Source organism: Lithobates pipiens, unplaced genomic scaffold (assembly GCF_037356315.1).
Source record: "Lithobates pipiens isolate NorthernLeopardFrog02 unplaced genomic scaffold, aLitPip1_a1.2 Scaffold_28, whole genome shotgun sequence".
Lineage (NCBI taxonomy): Eukaryota > Metazoa > Chordata > Amphibia > Anura > Ranidae > Lithobates > Lithobates pipiens.
In genome coordinates, this window is record NW_027507789.1 from 180,616,737 (window position 1) to 180,640,405 (window position 23,669).

The 23,669-nt window shown below is 44.8% G+C and overlaps 1 protein-coding gene across 1 annotated transcript in view; it reads left to right on the forward strand.

Moving 5' to 3' along the window:
• PPP1R9B (protein phosphatase 1 regulatory subunit 9B) overlaps positions 1–23,669 on the forward strand; it is an 82,568-nt gene that overhangs the window by 41,127 nt on the left and 17,772 nt on the right. The window contains exons 4-8 of the mRNA XM_077460026.1: positions 15,500–15,620; positions 19,410–19,514; positions 20,245–20,380; positions 20,503–20,658; positions 23,527–23,580. Of these exons, the coding sequence (XP_077316152.1) occupies positions 15,500–15,620; positions 19,410–19,514; positions 20,245–20,380; positions 20,503–20,658; positions 23,527–23,580 (572 nt within the window). The remainder of the gene's footprint in view (positions 1–15,499; positions 15,621–19,409; positions 19,515–20,244; positions 20,381–20,502; positions 20,659–23,526; positions 23,581–23,669) is intronic.

Sequence of the window (23,669 nt, forward strand, 5' to 3'; positions counted from 1 at the left end):
TCTATCCCAAATAAAAAAAATACAAATTTGCATATAGTTCTCCCCCCTCCCTCTTGTCAATCATCTGGGACACATGGCCGGTCCCAGATGATTGCGCGGCCAGTAAAAATACAAATTAGCATATAGTTCTACTTTAAAGTGGAGTTCCACCCCCAAAACAAAAAAAATAAATAAAAATTTGGAGAGAAATGATTTTTTTACTCACCTCTAAATGCCTGTTGCTAAGGGGTCCCTCTTAATCTGCCTCCTTCAGCGCCTGGGCTCATGTCCTCGCTTCCCTCAGCGCAGGAAGGGAGATCGCCTCTCCCCCCCCTCTTGTCAATCTTCTGGTACACGTGACCAGTCCCAGATGATTGCGCGGCCAGTGACGGCGAGCGGCGCGCGCATGCGCAGTGGGTGCCCGGCTGTGAAGCTACAGTCGGGCGCCCACAGTTAAAATGCCGGCGCCGCCAAGCGGAGGGGGGGGCGAGCATGGCTTCGATTCCCCGCATTGCTGGACCCTGGGACAGGTAAGTGTCCGATTATTAAAAGTCAGCAGCTGCAGTATTTGTAGCTGCTGACTTTTAATTTTTTATTTTTTTTTAAACTGGAAACCCCACTTTAACCACTTGCCGCCCGCCCTATAGGCAATTGGCGGTGGCAAAGTGGTTGCATAATCCTGATCGGACATCATATGACGTGATCAGGATTATGAGCCGCTGCGCGCCCCCGGGGGCGCGCATCGTGGCGATCGTTGTTACGGGGTTTCAGTCTGACACCGGGCAACTATGATCTCAGTAAAGAGTCTCCGACGGAGATTCTTTACCACGTGATCAGCCGTGTCCAATCATGGCTGATCACAGTGTAAATAGGAAGAGCCGGTGATCGGCTTTCCCTCACTCGCGTCTGTCAGACGCGAGTAGAGGAGAGCCGATCGGCTGCTCCTCTGACGGGGGGGTCTGTGCTGATCGATTATCAGCACAGCCCCCCCGAGGATACCCACACTGGACCACCAGGGATGCCCAGCAAAAGGTAATCCTCCCTAGACCACCAGGGATGCCAGTCAGTGCCACAATGGATGCCAATCAGTGCCCATAATGGATGCCAATCAGTGCCCACAATGGGCATCACTGATTGGCATGCATTATTGTTTGGCACTGATTGTCATCCATTAGTACAGTATAACATAATACAATGCCGCCTATGAGTGCCCACCTGTGCCGCCTATCAGTGCCCACCTGTGCCGCCTATCAGTGCCCACCCATGCCCATCTGTGCCGCCTATCCATGCCCATCTTTTCCACCTATCCATGCCCATCTGTGCCACCCATCCATGCCAATCCGTGCCAGCTATCAGTGCCAATTTGTGCCACCTATCAGTGCCCATCCGTGTCACCCATCAGTGCTGCCTATCAGTGCCACATATCAGTGTCCATCAGTGCCACTTCATTGGTGCCACATCACTGATGCCCATCAGTGTAGCCCCATCAGTGCCCATCAGTAAAGGAGAAAACTTACTTATTTACAAAGTTTTGAAACTGAAACAAAAAAAACATATTTTTTTTCAAAATTTTCGGTATTTTTTTATTTGTAGCGCAAAAAATAAAAACCGTAGAGGTGATCAAATACCACCAAAAGAAAGCTCTATTTGTGGGAAAAAAATGATAAAAATTTCATTTGGGTACAGTGTAGCATGACCGCGCAATTGTCATTCAAAGTGCGACAGCGCTGAAAGCTCAAAATTGGTCTGGGCAGGAAGGTGTATAAGTGCCCGGTATTGAAGTGGTTAAGGTTTGTGTCTACTTGTCCCAGTGACAACCACTCCCCCCTTTTTTTTTATCAGTTTGTCACCAGGACAGAAAGTGGGGTCATGGACACCAAAAAGAAAAGTATTTATTGTATTCAATGCTAAAAAAAAAAACTAAAATAAAAAAATACCAAAATATTGAAGCCACACATATTTCTTACCAGCATACTTGTGATAATATTGATCCCAGTGGATTAACATTATAAACAGACAACTAGCATTTTACATTTCCGAACAGATATTTTACATTGCAGGACCACGCCACTACTGCAAGCCAATAATTTGCTACCCCATTGATCTCAATGGGCAAGTATCACCTGTAAAACTTTGCAGCCTGAAATAAAAATCGCTGCAGGCGCAGCATGCGTACAGCCTTAGTGGCTGTAATGTTAGAATGTGCATGGAATGTGCAGGAACATAAAAACCGTGGCTCAGCCGCCTGTTTTTACCGCTGCCCGGGTGTGCAAAATAGGCCCCACCAGATCGACCTTGAAACTCTTCGACTCTGGAGCTCCACCCATTCATATCCAAGCCCCGCCCATTTTGATAAAGCCATTTTCCCTACTGCTTCTCGATTCTGCATCTGTCAGCAATTACGCTATATAGGGTATAATTTGCCTTCAGGAAAAAACGAATTAGCGGTTTCCCTTGAGGATCTCAATCTAGGGTCTGAGGCGAAATGATAATGTGTTTGATGCCATGCCCTCTCCGATCTGCAAACGTTATCTTCCTTGACTTGGACTCCAGCAAGAAATGAGGAGGAAATCAGCTTATTTCAGAGAAGCGCTGTGTGCTCCAGCTCCAGCCCCCTCATCTCTCACTGCAATCCATTATCCAAAACAAATGGCACTCACAGACATTGTGTGTTAGTCTTGATGAATTGCAGATTTGGTCCCGTGTTCCTTGTGTACAGTGCATCTAGAAAGTATTCACAGTGCTTCACTTTTTCCACATTTTTTTTATGTCACTGCCTTATTCCAAAATGCATTAAATTCATTATTTTCCTCAAAATTCTACAAACAATACCCCATAATTACAACGTGAAAGAAGTTTGTTTGAAATCTTTGCAAGTTTATTAAAAATAAAAAACGAAAAAATCACATGTACAGAAGTATTCACAGCCACTTTGTCATGACACTCCAAAAATTGAGCTCAGGTGCGTCCTGTTTCCACTGATCATCCTCGAGATGTTTCTGCAACTTGATTGGATTCCATCTGTGGTAAATTCAGTTGATTGCACATGATTTGGAGAGGCACACACCTGTCTATATAAGGTCCCACAGTTAACAGTGCGTGTCGGAGCACAAACCAAGCCATGAAGTCCAAGGAATTATCTGTAGACCTCCGAGACAGGATTATATGGAGGCACAGATCTGGGGAAGGGTACAGAAATATTTTTGCGGCATTAAAGGTCCCAATGAGCACAATGGCCTCCATCATCCATGAATGGAAGAAGTTTGGAACCACCAGGACTCTTCCTAGAGCGGGCCAACCGGCCAAACTGAGCGATCGGGGGAGAAGGGCCTTAGTCAGGGAGTTGACCATAAACCCGATGGTCACTCGGACAGAGCTCTAGCGTTTCTCTGTGGAGAGAGGAAAAACCTTCCAGAAGAACAACCATCTCTGCAGCACTCCACCAATCAGGCCTGTATGGTAGAGTGACCAGACGGAAGCCACTCCTCAGTAAAAGGCACTGCGCATGCGCAGTACACAGCGGACACTATCCGATGGGGGACAGTATGGACACCGGCAATATAAAACTGCAAGCAGGCAGGTAGGTGTATTGCATGTATATTCTGCTATAATAGCCTGCCTGCTCGCAGTCTGTTCTAAAAAGCTTTTAGTTCCACTCCAAGACAAATTCAGGTACCTACACAGCTTACAATACATTTAAAGCACAATCATAGCTGGTCACATGTAAACAGACTTGCTGGTTATTGACATTCCTTTCCTCATGCGCTGTCTCTGTGTGAGGAAAGGAGAACCGATAACCAGCAAGTCTGACAGGACACAGTGAGTGCATAGTTTACACTGATAATCAGAGCACTAATGATCAGTGCAGCCCCATCAGTGCAGCTTATTAGTGCAGCTTATCAGTGCCTATTATTGCCGCCTATTAGCGCCCATCAGTGCAGCTTCATCGGTGCCCATCAGTGCTGCCTCGTCAGTACCCATAGTTGCAGACTCATCAGTGCCCATCAGTGTAGCCTCACCATCCTCCATTGGTGCAGCCTTATCAGTGCAGCCTTATCAGCGCCCATCGGTGCAGCCTCATCAGTGCCCGATTTTGGTGTTTTGTTCCCCAAGCCACTTTGTTACCACTTTTGCCTTATGGCAAGGTGCTCTATCATCCTGGAAAAGGCATTGTTCCTCACCAAACTGTTCTGGGATGGTTGGGACAAGTTGCTGTTTGAGGATGTTTTTGTACCGTTCTTTATTCATGGTTGTGTTCTTAGGCACAGTTGTGAGTGAGCCCACTACCTTGGCTGAGAAGCAACCCCACACATAAATGGTCTCAGGATGCTTTACTGTTGTCATGACACAGGACTGATGGTAGCGCTCACCTTTTCTTCTCCGGATGCCCCAAACAATCGCAAAGGGGATTCAGCAGAGAAAATTGCTTTTGCCAGTCCTCAGCAGTCCAACCTCTGTACTTTTTGCAGAATATCAGTCTGTCCCTGAGGCTTTTCCTGGAGAGAAGTGACTTCTTTGCTGCCCTTCTTGACACCAGGCCATCCTCCAAAAGTCTTCTCCTCACTGTGTGTGTAGATGCCCTCACAGGGCTGGTGCTACCATTAGGCAAACTAGGCAGCCGCCTAAGGCGCACTTATGTCTAGGGGCACCCGGCCACTGATGTTCCTACTCTCTTCTCTCAAGAGCAACTAAGTCTCAGCATCAGCAGGCAGCCACTGCTTCGTTCGCACAGTGTTAAAGGGGCAGCAGCGGCGGAGGACTGGGTTTGTGTCCTGACTCCAGAATGAATGGAAGCAAGCAAACATTGATGGGTGCTGGTGTGGCTAGATTGATGGGCGCTGGTAAAGGCTCCATTTGATGGGCACTTCATTAAATACGTGGGGTATACATGGGCAGGGCAAAGGGGGTGGAGTCAGGGCTGGAGCCAATGGGGGGGGGGGGCAAAATGAGGTTTCGCCTAGGGTGTCAAAAATCCTTGCACCAGCCCTGTGCCCTCACACCGGCCTGCTGCCAATCCTGAGCAAGCTCTGCACTGGTTGGTGGTGCCCCGATCCCACAGCTGAATCAACTGTAGGAGACAGTCCTGGCACTTGCTAGACTTTCTTTGGCTCCCCGAAGCCTTCTTCACAAATGCAATGGAAATGTTTATGGGATTAAGTTCATTTTCATGGCAAAGAGGGACTTTACAATTAATTGCAATTCATCTGATCACTCTTTATGACATTCTGGAGTATATGCAAATTGGCATCATAAAAACTGAGACAGTAGACTGTGAAAATTAATATTTGAGTAATTCTCAAAACTTTTGGCCAAGGCTGTACATGTAATATCCTGCCCCCATTGTGTTTAGCTGGTTAGTGGGCATGGAAGAGGAGGCAGGGAGTGGGCTGTCATTTACTACTGTGTAAAGGCCCACATGTGTGACTCTATAGTCACATAGACTGCTTAGGTGCAGGGGCGGACTGACAACTCATGGGGCCCCCGGGTAATAGGAGATTATGGGGCTCCTGGGCAATAGGAGAAGATTATGGGGCCCCCAGGCAATAGGAGATTATGGGGCCCCCGGGCAATAGGAGATTATGGGGTCCCTGGGCAATAGGAGAAGATTATGGGGCCCCCAAGCAATAGGAGATTATGGGGCCCCTGGGCAATAGGAGAAGATTATGGGACCACCAGTCAATAGATTATGGGGGCAAACAGTATACACACACATACAGTATACACAAACAGACACACAATATACACACATAGTATACACACACAGAATACACATACACACACTGAAAAGGTATTGGAGAGGCGAAGCAGCTATAATCTTGGGATTTTTTTTAAAAACACAGATTTTTACATGCTGTCCCTGATTTTATTGAGACTGGCAACCCTGATCTGGCCCCCTTAGTGGCATGGGGCCCTCGGGCAGTGCCGAATGGTCAGTCCGCCCGCTTAGGTGTGATAAGGAGGTAATGCTCAGCATAGAAAATCACTAAAAACTGAGCATGTGCAGAGCTGCCAACACTACTCTGCAAAATCTCTAGCTGAATTGGAGGCATGAACAGAAGGGGGAGATAGAGAGCAGCAGGATTAACCCGAGTACAGAAAACAAATCTCATAGTGACTGAGTGAGTATGAACAGCATGTAATACATCATTTATTGATAGTTTTTTTTATGATGTAGGTTTAGTGACACTTCTGTGATAGGCACATTTATTATAGGCACATCCTGGACTATACTAGCTGAGAATCTTCCAGACTCCAGGATCCCCAGGAGATAAAAGATTCGGGTAGGTTATTAATATGCCCCAATCTACCCAACTCTATATCAGTTTTGAAGGTGTTGGCCCTTCAAGTGGTATCATCTTACCATTTACACTTCGGTATCTTTCGAATGCAAAAAGAACCTTGCATTTTGGACCAATGAGTTCTATTTCACAAGGAAAGCTGTATTCAGTCCCATCCAAACTCTTTCTAAGGACACATCTCCCAGCACTCTTTTATCATAGTCATAAACAGCTCGAATACATCTATTATTCCCTCTAAAGTGTTTTACCGCATATTTAAAGAGAAGCTTTTAAGCTCAACAAAGGATCTTCCAAGGGGTTTCCACAACATGAATTTATTGGTTTGTACATGCCCTTAAGCGAATTTCATGAAATGCGTTCGTTTATTTTCCTGCATTCAATCCAAGGAGGACTGTTTTTGTTGCCCTTGGGTATAGCAAAGAGCTTCTCTATAGACATAATTGTGCTTGAACAAAGCTGCCCAGCAAAGGTCATTTATTAAAGGGGATGTCTATAAAAAAAACAACCCATATTGTATTATTTGGACCCCTCTAAGTAGGTTCACACCTACCTAGATCTAAAGCTGTAATTACGATTTTCTCTGCTGCGTCACCTGCTGGTGAAGGTCGGTATCACAGTTTTCAGTAGCACTGAAATGGAATTTCAGCCAAGAATTTTATGGTAGCGAGACTAGTATTGGTAGCCCTCTGTATTTCTGTTATGACAGGTTTATGATAATTAAGTATGTCTAAAGGAGAACTGTAATTTTTAGCATTGGATAATGCAGTGAAGGATTATACCCCCTACCCTCTGTAGGATTAATTGTTGTGTTTGTGCCTACTGGGAAGCTTCACACTTTGCTGTCACTGAGTCAGAAATTGATGGGATATCCAAGTTTTTAAAGTTGTGATCAGGACAGGAAATAAGGAAAAACAATACCTGTTAATTCTCCTAGTGAAGTTCAGATAATGTAGCTTCCTGTGATAGGGTGGCAACTATGCTGCACTGCTCCTGAGATCAGAGCTGTCACGCTCATGTAGGCTGTGCATGCTTGTACTACAGTGCGATGGAAAAATGTAGCAGGGTGTGTGGCTGCTAATTGTTATGGCTAATTCAATAGCCTATAGCTTGTCAATCACCATCTGGCCTCACTAGGGTTGCCACCTGTCTAGACAGTCCAGGTTTTGAATCATGTGTCCGGGTTTCAGTCCACCTGAAACTTGGACACATTATTCAAACAGTAATGTGGCTCTGAATAGTTCTTGATAGGAGGGTGAGGGGGCACTATGTGCGCTGCATTACTATTCTCTTTGGAGTGCCCAAAGGTGTCCCGGGTCTGTTACAATCCTATAATGTATTCTAAAACAAAAAAAATGACAGTGCACTGTAACAGTACACTGTACAGTGCACTAAAGTGTTCAGATTTGGCTTGAAGAAAAAGCGGCAACCCTAGGTCTCACCTAGTCCTGCCCTCTTCTTTTTGGATTGAAAACACTACCTCCATTCCTAAAGCCCTCCCAGTGTGAGCTGCAGTGTCTGGAAGGGAAGTGCATGAGACATACGTGGAGGAAGACTGGGCTCGGTCTAGGAAGGAAAATTAAATTTTTTGTTTTCATTTTGAGGCTTGTGCATTACAAAGTAACTGGATTTGGTACTTGTGTATACAGTCATAGCTATTAGATTAGTCTATTTACACTCAATATTTCACCTGTCTCCAGAGGCATAACTAGAACCTTCAGGGCCCCATGCAAAAAACCATGAAGGACCCCCGGCCGGGGGACCTTCCCTCCAAGCCCAAGGCCGTTACTTCCGAGCCCAGTGGTGGAACTCCAGGGCCAGTCATAAGTATGACCTTTGTGCGACCCTGGTAGTTCCAACACTGGTGTCAGTAGTTTTTTATTTATTTATTACCTTTTTTTTATTTTTATTTTTTTATTTTTTTTACAATATTGTTTTTTAAGATTTTTTTACAATTCTTTTAGGAGCCTAGGTGGGGGCTTTGGTGAAACATTTGAGACAGAGAAAGAAGACTGAAGACACAACCCTCAATCTGCTTCTCTGCAGCCTCAGAATGAATCAACAGGAATAGCTCTGTACAGAGCTTCCTGTGTATTCAAAAACTGAAGACTAGTAAACACAGTTTACTACACTTCAGTTATAAATGAGCACACGATACAGATCACTGACTGTCATTTCAGATAAGGAAGGGGCCAGTAAATGACATATTTACCGCCCCCTTCCCCACTCTCCATCCTGACACATCCCCCGCAACAGCTGGCGGGAGAAGGGGAGGGGGGAAGCCAACAGAGCTCCCGGGGAGAAAGGGGGTCAGGAGACAGGGTGGGGACCAGTGAAAAGCAGAGGAAAGTGGTGCGAGAGGGAGCACAGAATTTTCCATTGCCGGGGAAGATCATGGGGGGGGGGGGGGCGGGCGAGAACAGAGGGACCCACGGGCAGCAGAAAGACGCTGGACAGGAGGGGCAGCATATAGAGGAACCAATGCCCTCCATGTTTGTCCTGCAACCGCTGAATGCCCACGGGAGGGAGGGGAGGAGAAGTGGGCATTTATCGGCTGCAGAAGGAACATGGAGGGCATTGTTTCCTTTATATGCTGCCCCTCCTGTCCTAGTGTAGAGGGTAGCCGCATGGGCCCCCTGGAGCATTTGGCCGGGTCGCAATGGCAACCCCTGTAGTTATACCCCTGCCTTGCTCCTTTACCTCTCAGTGACTCCTGCAGTAAGATGTCTGGGAGGAAAGAAAAGCATACTTACCATGTGAAGCAGGCCAGACATAAATCTATTTTTTTTTTTCAACCTGCCCTTTAACCACTTCAGCCCTGGAAGATTTGGTTGCTCAATGACCAGGCCATTTTTTGTCTTGTGACACTGTACCCAAACAAAATTGAGATCCTTTTTTCCCTTTTTTTTTTTTGGTGGTATTTGATCATCTCTGCGTTTTTTATTTTTTTTCGATATAAACAAAAAAAGAGCGACAGTTTTGAAAAAAAACACAATATTTTGTACTTTTTGCTATAATAAATATCCCCAATTTTTTTTAAAAAAGCTAATTTTTTCCTCAGTTTATACCGATATGTATTCTTCTACATATTTTTGGTAATAAAAATTGCAATAAGCATATATTGATTGGTTTGTGCTATAAAAATGCACTGATTACTGTGTAAATGTCACTGGCAGGGAAGGGGTTAACACTAGAGGGCAATCAAGGGGTTGGGGTTAACTGTGTTTCCTAGTGTATGTTCTAACTGTAGGGGGATGGAAGTGACTGGAGGAAATGACAGATCGTTGTTATTAGCTAGTAGGAACTCACGATCTTTCTCTCTTCTCCTCACAGAACAGGGATTTGTGTGTTTACACGCACACTTCGCAGTTGTGGCTCTCGTGCCCGCGATGGCGATTGCCGGCCACACGCATCTGCACCCCTGCAATGCAGAGCGTGCTGCCTCTGGTGGCGCGCGCCTGCTGTCCCTACTTAAAGGGACCGACAAACGTCTACAACGGTTCACGGGATCGTGCCGACCTGCTGCTGTATAATGACGGCGGCTGGTCAGCAAGTGGTCAAACAAAAAATGATCCAACTCCTTCATCCACATTTTCAAAGAAGATGGGGGAATCACTCCCACTGCTTATGTGTTCTGATGGCGAGGAGCCTTCCCCGCCATCAGAGCACACTGATCAATGTTGCCGACTATAGCTGACAGCACTGATCTTTTGGGAAAAACCCAACCATGCATAAATCAAAATTTAGCTGGTTCCTGCTGGCTGGATTGCGATCCATATATGGCCACCTTACCTATAATGTGAGAGGTGGGGGGAAATTGGGAATTCAATGTCTATAGCAGTGTTTCTCATCTCTAGTCCTCAAGACGCCCCAACAGGTCATGTTTTCAGGATTTCCCTCAGATGAAACTGCTGTGGCAATTACTAAGGCAGTGAAGCTGATCAAATCACTTGTGCAAAATAATGGAAAGCCAGAAAACATGACCTGCTGGGGCACCTTGAGGACTGGGGTTGAGAAACACTGGTCTATAGGATATACTGCATGTAGTTTGCCATCTCTGATTTCTCTCCCTGCAAATGGCCTGGTTGTTATGCTGATCCAAAAACCTCAAGCTTTCTGGAAAAACATGAAGCTCATGCTTACTTTTTGCTTGGGGTCAGCGGCTATGAAAGTACGGAAGACAGTGGAAGCCAGGTTTATAAGGAAGTCGGGAATGTCTGTTTTTTAAAGGTCATCTTAAGCAAACAATACATGTGGTAGTCAAAGACTGTCATAATACACCTAGGAAGCCCCCAAGAGGGCCACTAGGCTCTACCCACGGACTGCACTATAAGCAGCTGCAGGAGACCACCATGTACATACTACAAAAAGCCTGTAAGGAGGTTCAGGGTCGACCTTTTAAAGGCCTGGCTGCGTCAAGCCTCCCACTACTTCTGGATGCCGTCACGATGCTCCAGGCTGTTGCCCGGCAACCATAGAGGTCATCTACCACCGCAGACAAGGGAAAGGTGCCATGCTGGGACCTGACAAGCTGCGTGGTTCACATCCCTGCAACTGTTCACTTTTTAATCGAAAAAGAGAGATTTGCCTGTCAGTTTATTCCCTAATAGTTTAGGATTTTATTTAATAAAGCAAAGAACTATATGGAATTTTCAAAAACAGCCATCCGCGGTTCCCTTCTGTTGTAGGCTAATGTAACGAAAGTTTGATACAGAGTATTAGGTTTGATCACTCATTCCAATGCCCTGCTAAAGTAAGGTGACCAGATTTTTAAAATGAAATCCGGGGGACATATTTTTTTTTTTTTACTAGTAATGGCGGCAATCAGCGATCTCTGCCCTTCGCCGCTGCCGCCTGCCTCACAGCCTATCAAGTCTTAGGCCGCGTACACACGGGCGGACTGTTCGTCCAACTTTGTCCGCTGAACAGTGTTTCAGCGGACAGTCCGCTCCTGTGTGGGCTTCAGCGGACAGTTTCAGCGGACAGTCTGACGAACAAAGTTTTTCGGAATTTCCGTAAGACAGTCCGCTGAAACTTGGTTTGAGCGGACAGTCCGCTCATGTGTAGGCTTGTTCGTCAAACTAAGTTCCGCGCATGCTCAGAAAGGATTTACACAGCGAAGGTTGCATTGCAGTGTATCGGACGCCGAATTTCTCGTCCCGTCGTACGTGCCGTTCACGTCATCGCGCAAGTTTTCAGCGGACTGTTCGTTCGTCGTGTGGTGGTCAAGTCCGCTCATGCAAATTTTGAACGGACTGTTTGTCAAACTGTTTGACGAACCTAGTTGGGCGGACAGTCCGCCCGTGTGTACGCGGCCTTACTCTACGGGCCCCGGCTGCTACTGGGTGGGGAGCGGAGGGAAATTCCTCCGCCAGGGAAGGCAAGGAGATAAGCAGATAGACGGCTGGCCGGGACTTGAGCCAAGGCAGAAGAACATGCAGAGCTGGATGGGCATGCACCCGAAACTAAAGAAATATTCCCTCCACTCCAACCAGCACATGATCATCAAAAAGGGGCACAGATAATGGGAAAAAATACACTCCCCTAAGCTAGGAAGAGCAGGGGTTGTAATTCAGATTTTTTTTTTTTTAATTCTGCACTGACTGTCTTTGAAATTGCCCCAGCCCCTGTTCAAATCCAATCCAGGGACAAAACCCGGGACAGACTTGGTCCGGGGACAGTGTCCTCAATCCAGGGACTGTCCCCGGAAACCGGGGATGTCTGGTCACCCTATGCTAAAGGCTTAATCCACCCAAAAGTGATATGAGTCCCGTAATTCCTAACTGGGAGTTTTGGACATTCCTGCCCACCTTTTCGTGTTCCAGTTCCTCCCCTTACATTCTTCATGATATAAAATAAAGAGAATCCAGCTAGGTTGGTGAGAAGTCCTCATAGCCCTCATAATGGTGTGGGTAGGTGTGAAGATCCAGGAACTCAGAGATTTCACCAGTAGAGTCACCAAGAGATAGAAGAGAATGTCAGGTAGTTTAAGTCTCCGGCATCTACCAAAAAACTGAAAAGACCCTTTTGGTCGGATTGTTCCTTTAAATAAACCCGGCCATACATGGATAAAAATTTAGCTGGTTCAGCAGGGACCTTGCCAAATTGTAATCCATGTATGGGTAGAGTGGTTATACAGAATGCGATCTACAGATCTATAGCTGCAAATATATATTTCATTAAAAAGTATGTTTTTGTGGACTCTCTAAGTCTCTATCCTTCTTACCGTCTTTATTCATTTTCTTTCTCTTTTCTACACTCCTATTCTACTACTTCTCTTTTCCTTTTCCTTCTCCTTTTCTTTGCATTCCTACTCATTTTTTCTTCTTACCTCCTTGGGCCACCAGGCATAGGCCTGGGTGTGATGGTTACATGGTAAAACATTTTTTTGACATTTATATATAGTATATCTTAGGCCGCGTACACACGAGCGGACTGTATGGCGTACTTAGTCCGTCATACAATCCGACGGACAGTCCGTCATACTTTCCACTGAACGGACTTGACCACACACGGATGCACAAACAGTCCGTCGAAAGCTTGTGCGATGACGTGTACAGCACGTACGACGGGACTAGAAATAGGAAGTCGAATACACAGCAAAGCATCCTTCCGCCGCGTAAATCCTTTCTGGGCATGCGCCATTCTTAGTCCGTCGAACTAGCCTACTGACGAGCGGATTGTCCGCTGAAACCAAAGTACGACGGACAGAATTTAGAAAAATCCGAAATTACGCCAGACTGCACGCTGAAAAAGTCCGCTGAAGCCCACACACAAACGGACTGTCCGCTGAAATGTGTTTCGACGGACTAAGTACGCCATACAGTCCGCCCGTGTGTACGCGGCCTTAGAAAATAAATTTTTTAATTATATGGTCTGATAATCGCTATCATTTTTACTCACATCTGGTGCAACGTGTTCTGAAATTCCAAGGATCCATATGGTGATGCCAATCTCTTACATGCTATATATAACTACTCTTGGGACTTCAAGGACTTGAACATATCAATGTGGCTTAGTTTATTTTCTTTTGAAGTTTTGTTTATTTTTCCATGATATGACTATCAATGCAATGTATTGTTATGTTGAACTGCATCTAAATAAAACCCTTTGTACAAAAAAGAAAAAAAAAAGAAAAACTGTAGCACTGACCTCCAAAGGAGCGGCTGATTTTAATGGGCTTGCCATTACCTTCTTCACCTCGATTTATATCTAGGGGTTTCCCGTGGTAGATGCCCATAAACTATAGAGACTGACGATCGCATAAGGGGATTTTTATTTGCAAAAACATAGTTAAATAACAGTCTCTCAGTATAGGATCAGAGGGTTTGGGTGAAAGGTCCAGGTACTCTCAGTCCTTGTACACACGGTCGGACATCCGACAACAAAATCCGTCGGATTTTGTCCGAAACTTGTGTTGCATACACACGGTCGGACAAATTTGTCGGAAAATCCGATCGTACATAACGTGATGACGTTATTTCGTTACGATGGGACTACGTTCATGCTAGTAGCCAAGAGCTTTGGTCTAGAAATTTGATCTGAGCATGCGTGGCACTTTGTCCGATCGGAATTCTCTACACACAATCGGACAAAGTCCGACCGGATCATGTTGTCGGAAAGTTTTATAGCTCAGCTCTAAAACTTTGTCCGTCGGATATTCCGACGGAAACAGTCCGATGGAGCACACACACAGTCGGATTATCCGACAACCCGGTCCGATCGGACATTTTCCGTCGGAATGTCCGACCGTGTGTACAAGGGCTTAGTGTCAAAGTCAGTAATAAAAGAACTTTCTTACTTTGAATAAAATCCAGAGAATAGCCATTCACAGCTGGATCTTCACCCTAGTTGGATAGTCCTTCTCTCACCAGGCCTAGCAGCCAACAGGGTGCTTGAGTCAGGAACAAGTCTCTGCCACAGACTTTGTTGTAGAACATGTACAGAAAACTAGAAAACTTATAGAACACTCGTGTGGTACCAGAAACTTGCAGCCGGTCAGGCAATACCACACAAGATTGGATTCACTTAGGTCCCTCAGCTTTACCAGGCTCTTGCCAAGAAGCCAACCCTTGCGTGGCCTTTTTCTGAAGAGTCCTCCCCTGGATAACTACGAAGTTGCTGGGCCTCTCCACAACCTGAGATGGCACCGGACCACCTCCGAATCCTTGCTTTAGTTTCCTTGCCTCGGGCTAGCCAGCCCGAGACATAAAGTCGGGTAGATCCGCACCCCAGGCCATTGGCGTCCTGGGGGCTGGTCAGGAGGACCAGGACCATGGAGTCAGAACATACTTCTGGACCGAAACCCCGAAACACGTAACATCTGCATCTTAAGTACTCTCTCCCAGAAAGCACAGCAAGAATGACACTCCCACTGGGCTGACTCTGAGAGAGAGTAACCTTAAAGCACCCAACCAGACTGTTTCCATGCCTGCCAAAAGAGACAGCCCCCCCTATGGCCAGGCCGAACATGCTATAGTCTAGTCAGACTGATGCTGAGGTCAAAATTTGGAGTAATTATACCCAAACCAAACTGCAGTTTAGGTGTAATGTTAAATTTCAAAAACACATAGCGCATGCTCTATAGGAGCCGGCACTACAGAAGTTTTTCAGAATTTTTTTATTTAAGAAACATACCTACCTACCTGCATCCATCCCCCGCCAGCTCCAACACTGAGAACCAAGCGATCAAAGACTACTGATTGCTCGGTTCTTAGTGCTATGTGAGCAGAGAGCTGGTGACTGTCGGTCATCGTCTGCTCGCCCCTTCGGCACTCACTGGAAAGCTGGGCTGTAGAGGGGTTGGGAGACGCTGGCTCAGGCTCTCAGCAGCTCACTAAGAGGCTGAGCAAGGTGCTGGTCCAGGCTCCTAAGTGGATCTCAACCATATGGTCGTGATCTTTCCCCAGCCTGGACCGGCTCTGTGATGTCAGCTGAAAATGGGCCACAAGAGTGCAGAACAAACTGCACTCCAGTGATCCACAGGAGAAGTACAGCCAAGCACAACCATTCACTTACTACTTATTATCATTTCATAACTTGCATAGAGGAATATATGCAGATGAAGTGCTGCCGCTTATCAAACACCAATAAATGACAGAACTGCTCCATATGATGCAAACTGAGATACATTCCAGATCCTTCAAATATGTTCAACCACCCACATACACAAGCCCTTAACTGCTCATTATCATACCTTATTATATGTTTTTTTTCCCCTGCAGACTCTGAAGGTCTTGGAATCAGTATTATTGGGATGGGAGCTGGTGCTGACATGGGCCTGGAGAAGCTGGGAATCTTTGTTAAGACTGTGACTGAAGGTGGAGCAGCCCACCGAGATGGGAGGTAATGTCAACCAGAAGTCAGTTTTTCATATACTATCCTATAGTAAATACTGTACTGATCTGAGGCCTTGATTATTTTATATGATTCATAAAAACATTACAATCACAATCCAAAAGGGATTGTGCATTACATAGTAGGACAGTCTCCATACAATCTCCTTTAGATTTTCCAAAAACAATGTAGTATGTGGATCTGCCTTAAAAATTTATCTAAATTCATATTCAATTGGGCAGGTCTTCACATCACATAATTATTGGGGATGAACTGATTGTAAGCTGGTGACCACTGGCGATGTGCCATGTAATTATTGATCAAATTGCCATCTTATAGTGATGGTTAGTGGGGTAAGTGCCCCCTTACATTGATGGTAAGCTGCAAAATTCCTTCTTACATTGGTGGTCAGTGGTGCATTGGCCCCTTATTATAGTAATTAGAGGATAGGCGGCCTCTTACAGTGTTGAAGTGTCTCCTTACATTAGTAATCTGTGGTGAGTGTGCCCTTACATTGGTGGTTGGCAGTGAAGTGCCTTCTTACATGGGTGGTCATTGGTGAGGTGCCAACTTAAATGGTTGGTCAGTGGTAAAGTGCCCACTTAAAAGTGGTGAAGTGCCTCCTTACATTGGTGGTCAGTGTTAAAATGCCCTCTTACATTGGTGGTCAGTGAAGAGACCCTTTATATTGGTAGTGGTGAAGTGCATATTGGTGGTCAGTCCTGAAGTGCCCTCTTACATTGGTGGTCAGTGAAGAGACCCCATACATTGGTAGTCAGTTGTGGAGTGCCTTCTTACAAAGGTGGTCAGTGGTGAAGTACTTCCTTACATTGATGGTCAGTGTTGAAGTGCCCTCTTACATTGGTGGTCAGTGAAGAGACCCCTTACATTGGTAGTTGGTAGTGCAGTGCAGTATCCCTACATTGGCAGCCAGTTTTGAAGTGCCTTCTTACATTTTTGGTCAATCTTGAAGTATCTCCTTACATTGGTGGTCAATGGTTAAGTACCGCCTTACATTGGTAATTAGTAGTGAAGTGACCCCTTGTGGAGTGCCTTCTTACAAAGGTGGCCAGTAGTGAAGTTCCCCCTTACATTGGTGGTCAGTTGTGAAGTGCCCTCTTAGCCCTGGGTGCCTTAGCTGCCCAAAAATACAAAATAATTCTGGAGCTGTAAGGATCATGTCACCACTGACAACAGCCTGCCCCAAAAAAGAACTTATTGTGCAATGTCCCTACGTTAGACCATATCGGTAAGAAAGTCAGTTAAGGTACTTGTTTTGGATTGTGGAGGTAGTACTGGGGGCATCATTGGTATGACCCCCGGTATTACAAGGTAAGAGTACTTTAGTACCTACCTATCATGCTGCCATACTCTAAGGATTCTCTGAGTGGGTAACACAGAAATTTTGCTAGCTATGCTTACCACAAAAAAATAATTTCCGTATAAATAAGGGACAGTCCCTTTTAAAATTTGATAGAACTCCTCTACTTTATCTAATGATATTGTATTCTAATGAAGACCTCCAAATGTGATTTAAGCAGCAGACCATGAGTTTGTATCCATCAGTCCTGGACTGGCAATCTGTCAATATGGGCATTTGTCAATGGAAGAGGAGTAGGCCGATATGGTATGTTCACCTTCTGTCAGCAATTAACTGTTCTTTTCATAGACCAATCAGCAGCTCTAGAACACTGAACACTGAAACCCGATGACAGTTGCATTCCACAGCTGATCCAATATATAACACCCTGGGGTGGTTTACAGTAACCAGAACAGCTGCCTATAGCAATAAATGAGGTATAATCTTTTCAAAGAAACCAAGATTCTGACTGGTTATTCTGACTAACTATCAAGGGTTGGTTGTTTCAGCCTTTTTAATTTAGCCCCGGATTTGAGTAATCTGGCCAAAAATATGTTCCTAAATTGTAAAGTCCATGTGTTTCCAGTTAAGGGTACTGTTAAAACTACAGTATACAGACATTTTTTGACAATTGTGTGTTTCTAACCCTTTAGTAATAGTTTGAGGAAGGCCCTTTTCTGTCCCAATATGACTGCTCCCCTATGTACAACGCCAGCTCCATATAGACGTGGTTTGATGAGTTTGGTGTGGAGGAACTGGAGTGACCTGCACAGAGCCCTGAATTATTCAACTCTACTATTGAACACCGTTGGGATGAATTGGAATGCTTAATGTGAGACAGGTCTTCTCACTGAAGATCAATACCTGACCTCACAGTTTGGTATTGAGTAACTTGAGTGACCTGCACAGAGCCCTGACCTCAACTCTACTGAACACCATTGGGATGAATTGGGATGCTGCATGCAAGCCTTCTTACATGCAAGGTCTTCTTATTGAACATCAATACCTCACCACAGTGTGAGTGGTCTGCACAGAGCCCTGACCTCAACTCTACTGAACACCTTAACAATGAATTGGAATGGAATGCTACATGCGAGGCAGGTCTTCTCATTGAACATCAATACCTGACCTCACAGTTTGGTGTGGAGGGACTTGAGTGACCTGCACAGAACCCTGACCTCAACCCTACTGAACGTCTTTGGGATGAATTGGAATGCAACTTGCGAGCTAGGTCTTCTCATTTAGCATCAATACCTGACCTTACAAATAGGCAAACATTCTTACAAACCCACTTCAAGATTTTGTGGAAGATTTTCCCAGAAGAATAGAGGCTCTTGTAACTGTAAAACGGGAGCCAGGCCCATACTCATGCGTATGGTTTTGGAGTGAATACCCAACAAACTCAAAGGTGTGATAGTCAGATGTCCATAAACATTTGATTATAATGCTTCCTCTTATATGGAAGAAAAAGCCATTGGTTTTGACATTTAGGGGGCACACCATTGTAACCACCAACGGGGAGCCGCATGTCATCACTGCATACTATATGGGTAATCCCTTAGTGCAGGTGTCTCCAAACTTTCTAAACAAAGGGCCAATTTTAAAACCTTTCAGTATTTAGGGGGGGCTTGACCATGGCCAGTAGGAGTAGGAAATGTCCTGGCATCAGTGGAAGTAAACAATGTCCTATCTTTGGTATTAGGGAAATTATTAGTGCCCCATCATTAGTATCAGTGAAAGGAATAACACCCCATCTTTGGTGTCAGTGGGAGGAATAGTGTCCCATAATTGGTGTCAGTGGGAGGAATAGTGTCCCATCATTGGTGTCAGTGGGAGGAATAGTGTCCCATCATTGGTGTCAGTGCCCATTTGGGAAGATGTCCAGGAGAGATGCAACCCTACGCTTTCCCTCCTCGTCAAGGACCTCTCCCTACCACCAGTACTGTCCCTAGCATACCTTTCCCTGCACTACCCACTCACACAAGGCATACCAATCTTGAGAATCAAGGCCTTAAAAAGGCTCTGCCAGACCCACATGGGGCAACCACATTCAACCAGATCGCTGGTTGAATGCCAGATTCCTCCCAACTGCAGCTGGCTGTGGTTGAGCACCATCCGCAGTGGCGGAAACAAACTGCACCTGCCTACATATTCCAAAATTGGAGTATATTTTCCTTATTTTAAAATGGTTTTAATGTGCATATCAATAAAAAGAAATTGTTTTTATATATGAGTGTATGGATGCCTTAAAAAACTTTTTTGTGCAAAAGTATTTTGGTTCTTCACTTAATCACTTGAAATCGGATGTGGCACCAGTTTATGATAAGCCCAAGATAGTTTTTTCTAAACCTACATTAGATTTCATGAGTTTTGTGGAATGGATTACATAACTTTCTCATACACAAATGTACTCTGACAATCATTGATATATTTTTCAGGATTCAGGTGAACGATCTGCTGGTAGAAGTTGATGGAACCAGTCTGGTTGGTGTCACACAATCCTTCGCCGCTTCTGTTCTGAGGAATACAAAGGGACGTGTAAGGTGAGATAAATTTCGGCACTATATATTTTTCTTTGACCTGATCCTTGTACTTTTAAATGCTTCTTTTTCCATATAACATATATACTGTACAGTAGATATAGAGAAGTGCCTGAAACGTCCAGAATCCAGAAGATTTGTGATAGGAACCTCATTATTGTTGGTATCTCTGCTGCACTATAACTGACTTCTACTCCGTATCTACCTTATTATGTGGCCAAATTCCCAAAACTCCCATGTTAGAAGGAGTGTTAGAGTTAGCAACAATAACAAGGAGATCTTGCTGCTGGAGTACCCCTAAGATATAAGATAACTAGGAGACGGCAGTGCCCATCATACTTCATCTGTAGATGAACTGTCACTTCTAGCCCTTGTACACACGGTCGGAGATTCCGACGGAATGTGTCCTATCGGACCGTTTTGTCGGATAATCCGACTGTGTGTGGTATGCATCGGACTGTTTCCGGCGGACCCAATTTTCCAACTTGTTGGAAATATTTTCCGACAACTTGGTCCGACCGTGTGTATGCAACAGTTTCGGACACAATCCGTTGGACAAAATCCAAGGGATTTGGTTGGCAAAATGTCCGACCGTGTGTACAAGGGCTAAGATGGAGTGACTCTGGTATCTACAATACTACCCCCTAGCTCACCAGTTATTTTACCATTCCAGGATGTGGTAGTGTTGACACAATTAGATATGTGTGTGATGCTATTGGATTTTGTGTGTAAGGTTCCTGATTGGGCGAGAAAAACCTGGAGAGCAGAGTGAGGTGGCCCAGCTGATCCAACAGACACTGGAGCAAGAGAGATGGCAGCGGGAGAACATGGAACAGCGCTACAACCAGTGTAACGAGGACGATGAGGAAGTGAGTCTGTAGTATCTGTCTATCTATTTGGATATTATATTCTACATACCTAATTACTGAGCTTGGAGAGTCCATTAATTCTGCTATCTGCTGTATAACCAAAGTCGTGTTTGGTGTCACAGACAGGGGAGTATGCCACAGACGAGGAAGATGAAGAGATGAGCCCCATGTTTCCAGGTGGAGAACTTGCCATTGAAGTATTTGAATTACCTGAAGGAGAAGATGCCTTGTCCCCTGTGGAGATGGACCCTGAGAAACTCGTGCACAAGTTTAAGGAGGTGAGGGTTACATTTAAATGGTAAAAAAGACAATACATTTTTATTTTGAGAAGTTATCTGACCCCCTAATTGATGTCTCAACTGCCCAACAAGCACACACAAACAGTAAATTAAATGGCGCTGGAAAGGTGGGTATGCCTTAATGTTTCCCTAAAGAGTCAGTGAATAACAGTCTATATACTGTTATGCTAAGTCCATAAATTCATTAGTAAGTGTATAAAACTAAGCAACATAAGTGGCAGCTCCCTGTAGTGAGTGAAGCAGTAACAGTAGCCAGTGTGGAAAGCATAAGATGGCTACGGAACGAGCCAGGCCAAAAGTGATGTCAGCAGGAAACCAGAGATACCACAGACGGGGAGGTGACACGTTTCCAAGCATCCACTTCTTTCTCAAACCTTCTACACTTAGTTGGTGTGCCTTTTTATAGCCCTTGTACAAAGCAGAAGCCTTTTCTGTTGGCTGTGTTTTTATAGGGGAACAATAGTCTACTGGTAAGAATAACCCAGCTTAGACTTTAGGGTATCTACAGATATGTGTCTAGTAAAGTGGTAGTCAACCTACTTGATATAGATGGCCCCAGTTGCAGTTCCTGATATCACCAAAGAGCCACACAAAATAATCAGTAAATGTAATCCTACAGAAAGGTCTCAGAGATTGCAGACAGACAGGTAATATCAAAATGGTTTAAAAATGATTGTGCTGTCCTAAAAATGATGTTAAAAAATCAGTGATTACAGTGAGAATAAAATAAGTATGGGAAAAGCAGCTACGACTTCCTGCAAGATACACACTGTGTGGTCACACACCAAACTGAGAATGTGCAGCCTGTCCCCTGGCTCTGTAAATATCAGGTTCTTTTTTGGAGACAGTGAAAGAAGGGGAGGATCACAGGAGACAGGATCAAACAGCCTTTTTGCCCAATGCAAAGGATTAACACCTTAGGTTACACAGGATTATCTGTCAACGTGTACCTGTGAATGGTAAACATCTGGGAAGACGCTGTGACCTTGGCTGCATACTTAAAGGCCCGGTCTGGGTATTAAGCCAGAAGCGAATGTGATCTCCTGTAATAGGAGATATACAGGAGTCGGTAAGTGGCAGTGTGTGTGGAGGTGGAAGGCACATCTTTTTCTCATCACTATTCCTGGGTGTGCTGTGGGCTGATTTCACATTGGAGATCTACTATCAATAGAATGGACTGTTTATAGTATGCTGATTGGTCAATTTTTATTCATGATTTTCACTCCATAAGGGTTGAATAAAATTAATTCATTGCACAGATTCACTTTTATGGAAAATATAGCGTGACTTGATATTGGAAAATGCAACAGGTCAGAGACTGCGGCCATGTTGCAGGAGATGGACATCATAACCACAGCTCTTTTCAAGCAAAACATCTATCCACCTGTCTTTTTCCACAAATTAAGTTATATATCTACTCTTTTCATTGAATGGTAGCTCATAATAATAATCATGGTTTTTACAGTGTGCTAATTTTAATGTGATAATAAAATTGTATTTTTGTGTAGCACTGACCCTCGAAGGAGCGGCTAATTTGCTTGGTTTACCGTTACCTTCTTGACCTCGTGTACATCTAGGGGTTTCCCAAGGTAGATGGCCCTAAGAATTGTAGAAACTGACACTGGTTCCGCTTTTGGGATTTTTATGTGCAAAAAGAAATAGACAAAACACAGTCTCTCAATGAGGGTTACAGGGTTCAGGTAGAAAGTTTAGGTACTCTTGGAACTACTCAAAATAGGAAGTCTCTCACTATAGAAATCCAGAAAATAGCCACCCACAACTGAATTCTCACAGCTACCGGATAGACCTCCTCTCACTAAGCCTAGCAGCCGATAGAGTTCTCAGATAAAGCCTCTGCCACAGACTTACATATGGAACGTTTGAATAAAGTCTCTGCCACAGACTTGTTGTAAAACACTTGTAGTAAAGTCTCTGCCACAGACTTGTTGTAATACACTTGTAGTAAAGTCTCTGCCACAGACTTGTTGTAGAACACTTGTAGTAAAGTCTCTGCCACAGGCTTGTTGTAGAACACTTGTAGTAAACTGAAGGATGTAGACAAATTTAGTGAGCCGTCATACATTACCAGTATCTTGCAGCCGGTCCGGTGATACCGTATGAGTGTAGATTCACTTGGGGTCTTTCAACTGAGCCTCCAGCCTTCCGCATTGGCCTTCTCCCGAAGAGTCCTGCCCTGGTTGCTTCCTCAGTTGCTGGGTCTCTCCACAGATGGGACGGCACCGGACCACCTCCGAATCCTCCCTCCAGTTACTTTGCTTTGGGCTAGCCAGCCCCGAGACTTGGAATTGGATGGATCCGCACCCCAGACCATGAGGGCCTCGGAGGCTGGTCAGGCCCAGGACCAAACAGACAGAAAAATCTTCTGGACCGGAACCGAGAAGCATGTGATGTCAGTACCTTAAGTGCCCTCTCCCAGAATGCACAGAAGGATGACACTCCCACTGGGCTGGTTCCAAGAAAAGTGGCACTCAATGTGCCCAACTGAACTGCGTTCTCACACTTGCCGGTGATGATAGCACCACCTGTGGTCAAGCAGAACACAGTGCAATCCAGCTAGACTGGTACTGAAACCATAATTTAGTATAATTAAAACCAAACTGCGGTTCTAGGAATTTTAAATAGAGAAAAACACATAGCGCATGCTCTTCAGGAGCTGGCGCTACATTTGTATTCTGTAAATTGTATCTTTTCTTTTTCTATTGGCATTGCTTTGGCACATACAAATCCCCATGTCATTCTGTTCCCTCTTTGGGGCAGTGGGAATTTACTACTGCTTTACACATCTGTTTATACTATATTAGATCTCACTATTGTCTTCTCATGCAGCTTCAAATAAAGCATGCCGTGACCGAGGCAGAAATCCAACAATTGAAGAGGAAGGTGAGGAGAGACTACTCTGCATGTACAGCTGTCTTTAAATCTATGAACAAAAATGTAATTTATTGCAGCTAACTGGTCTTTAGAAGTAG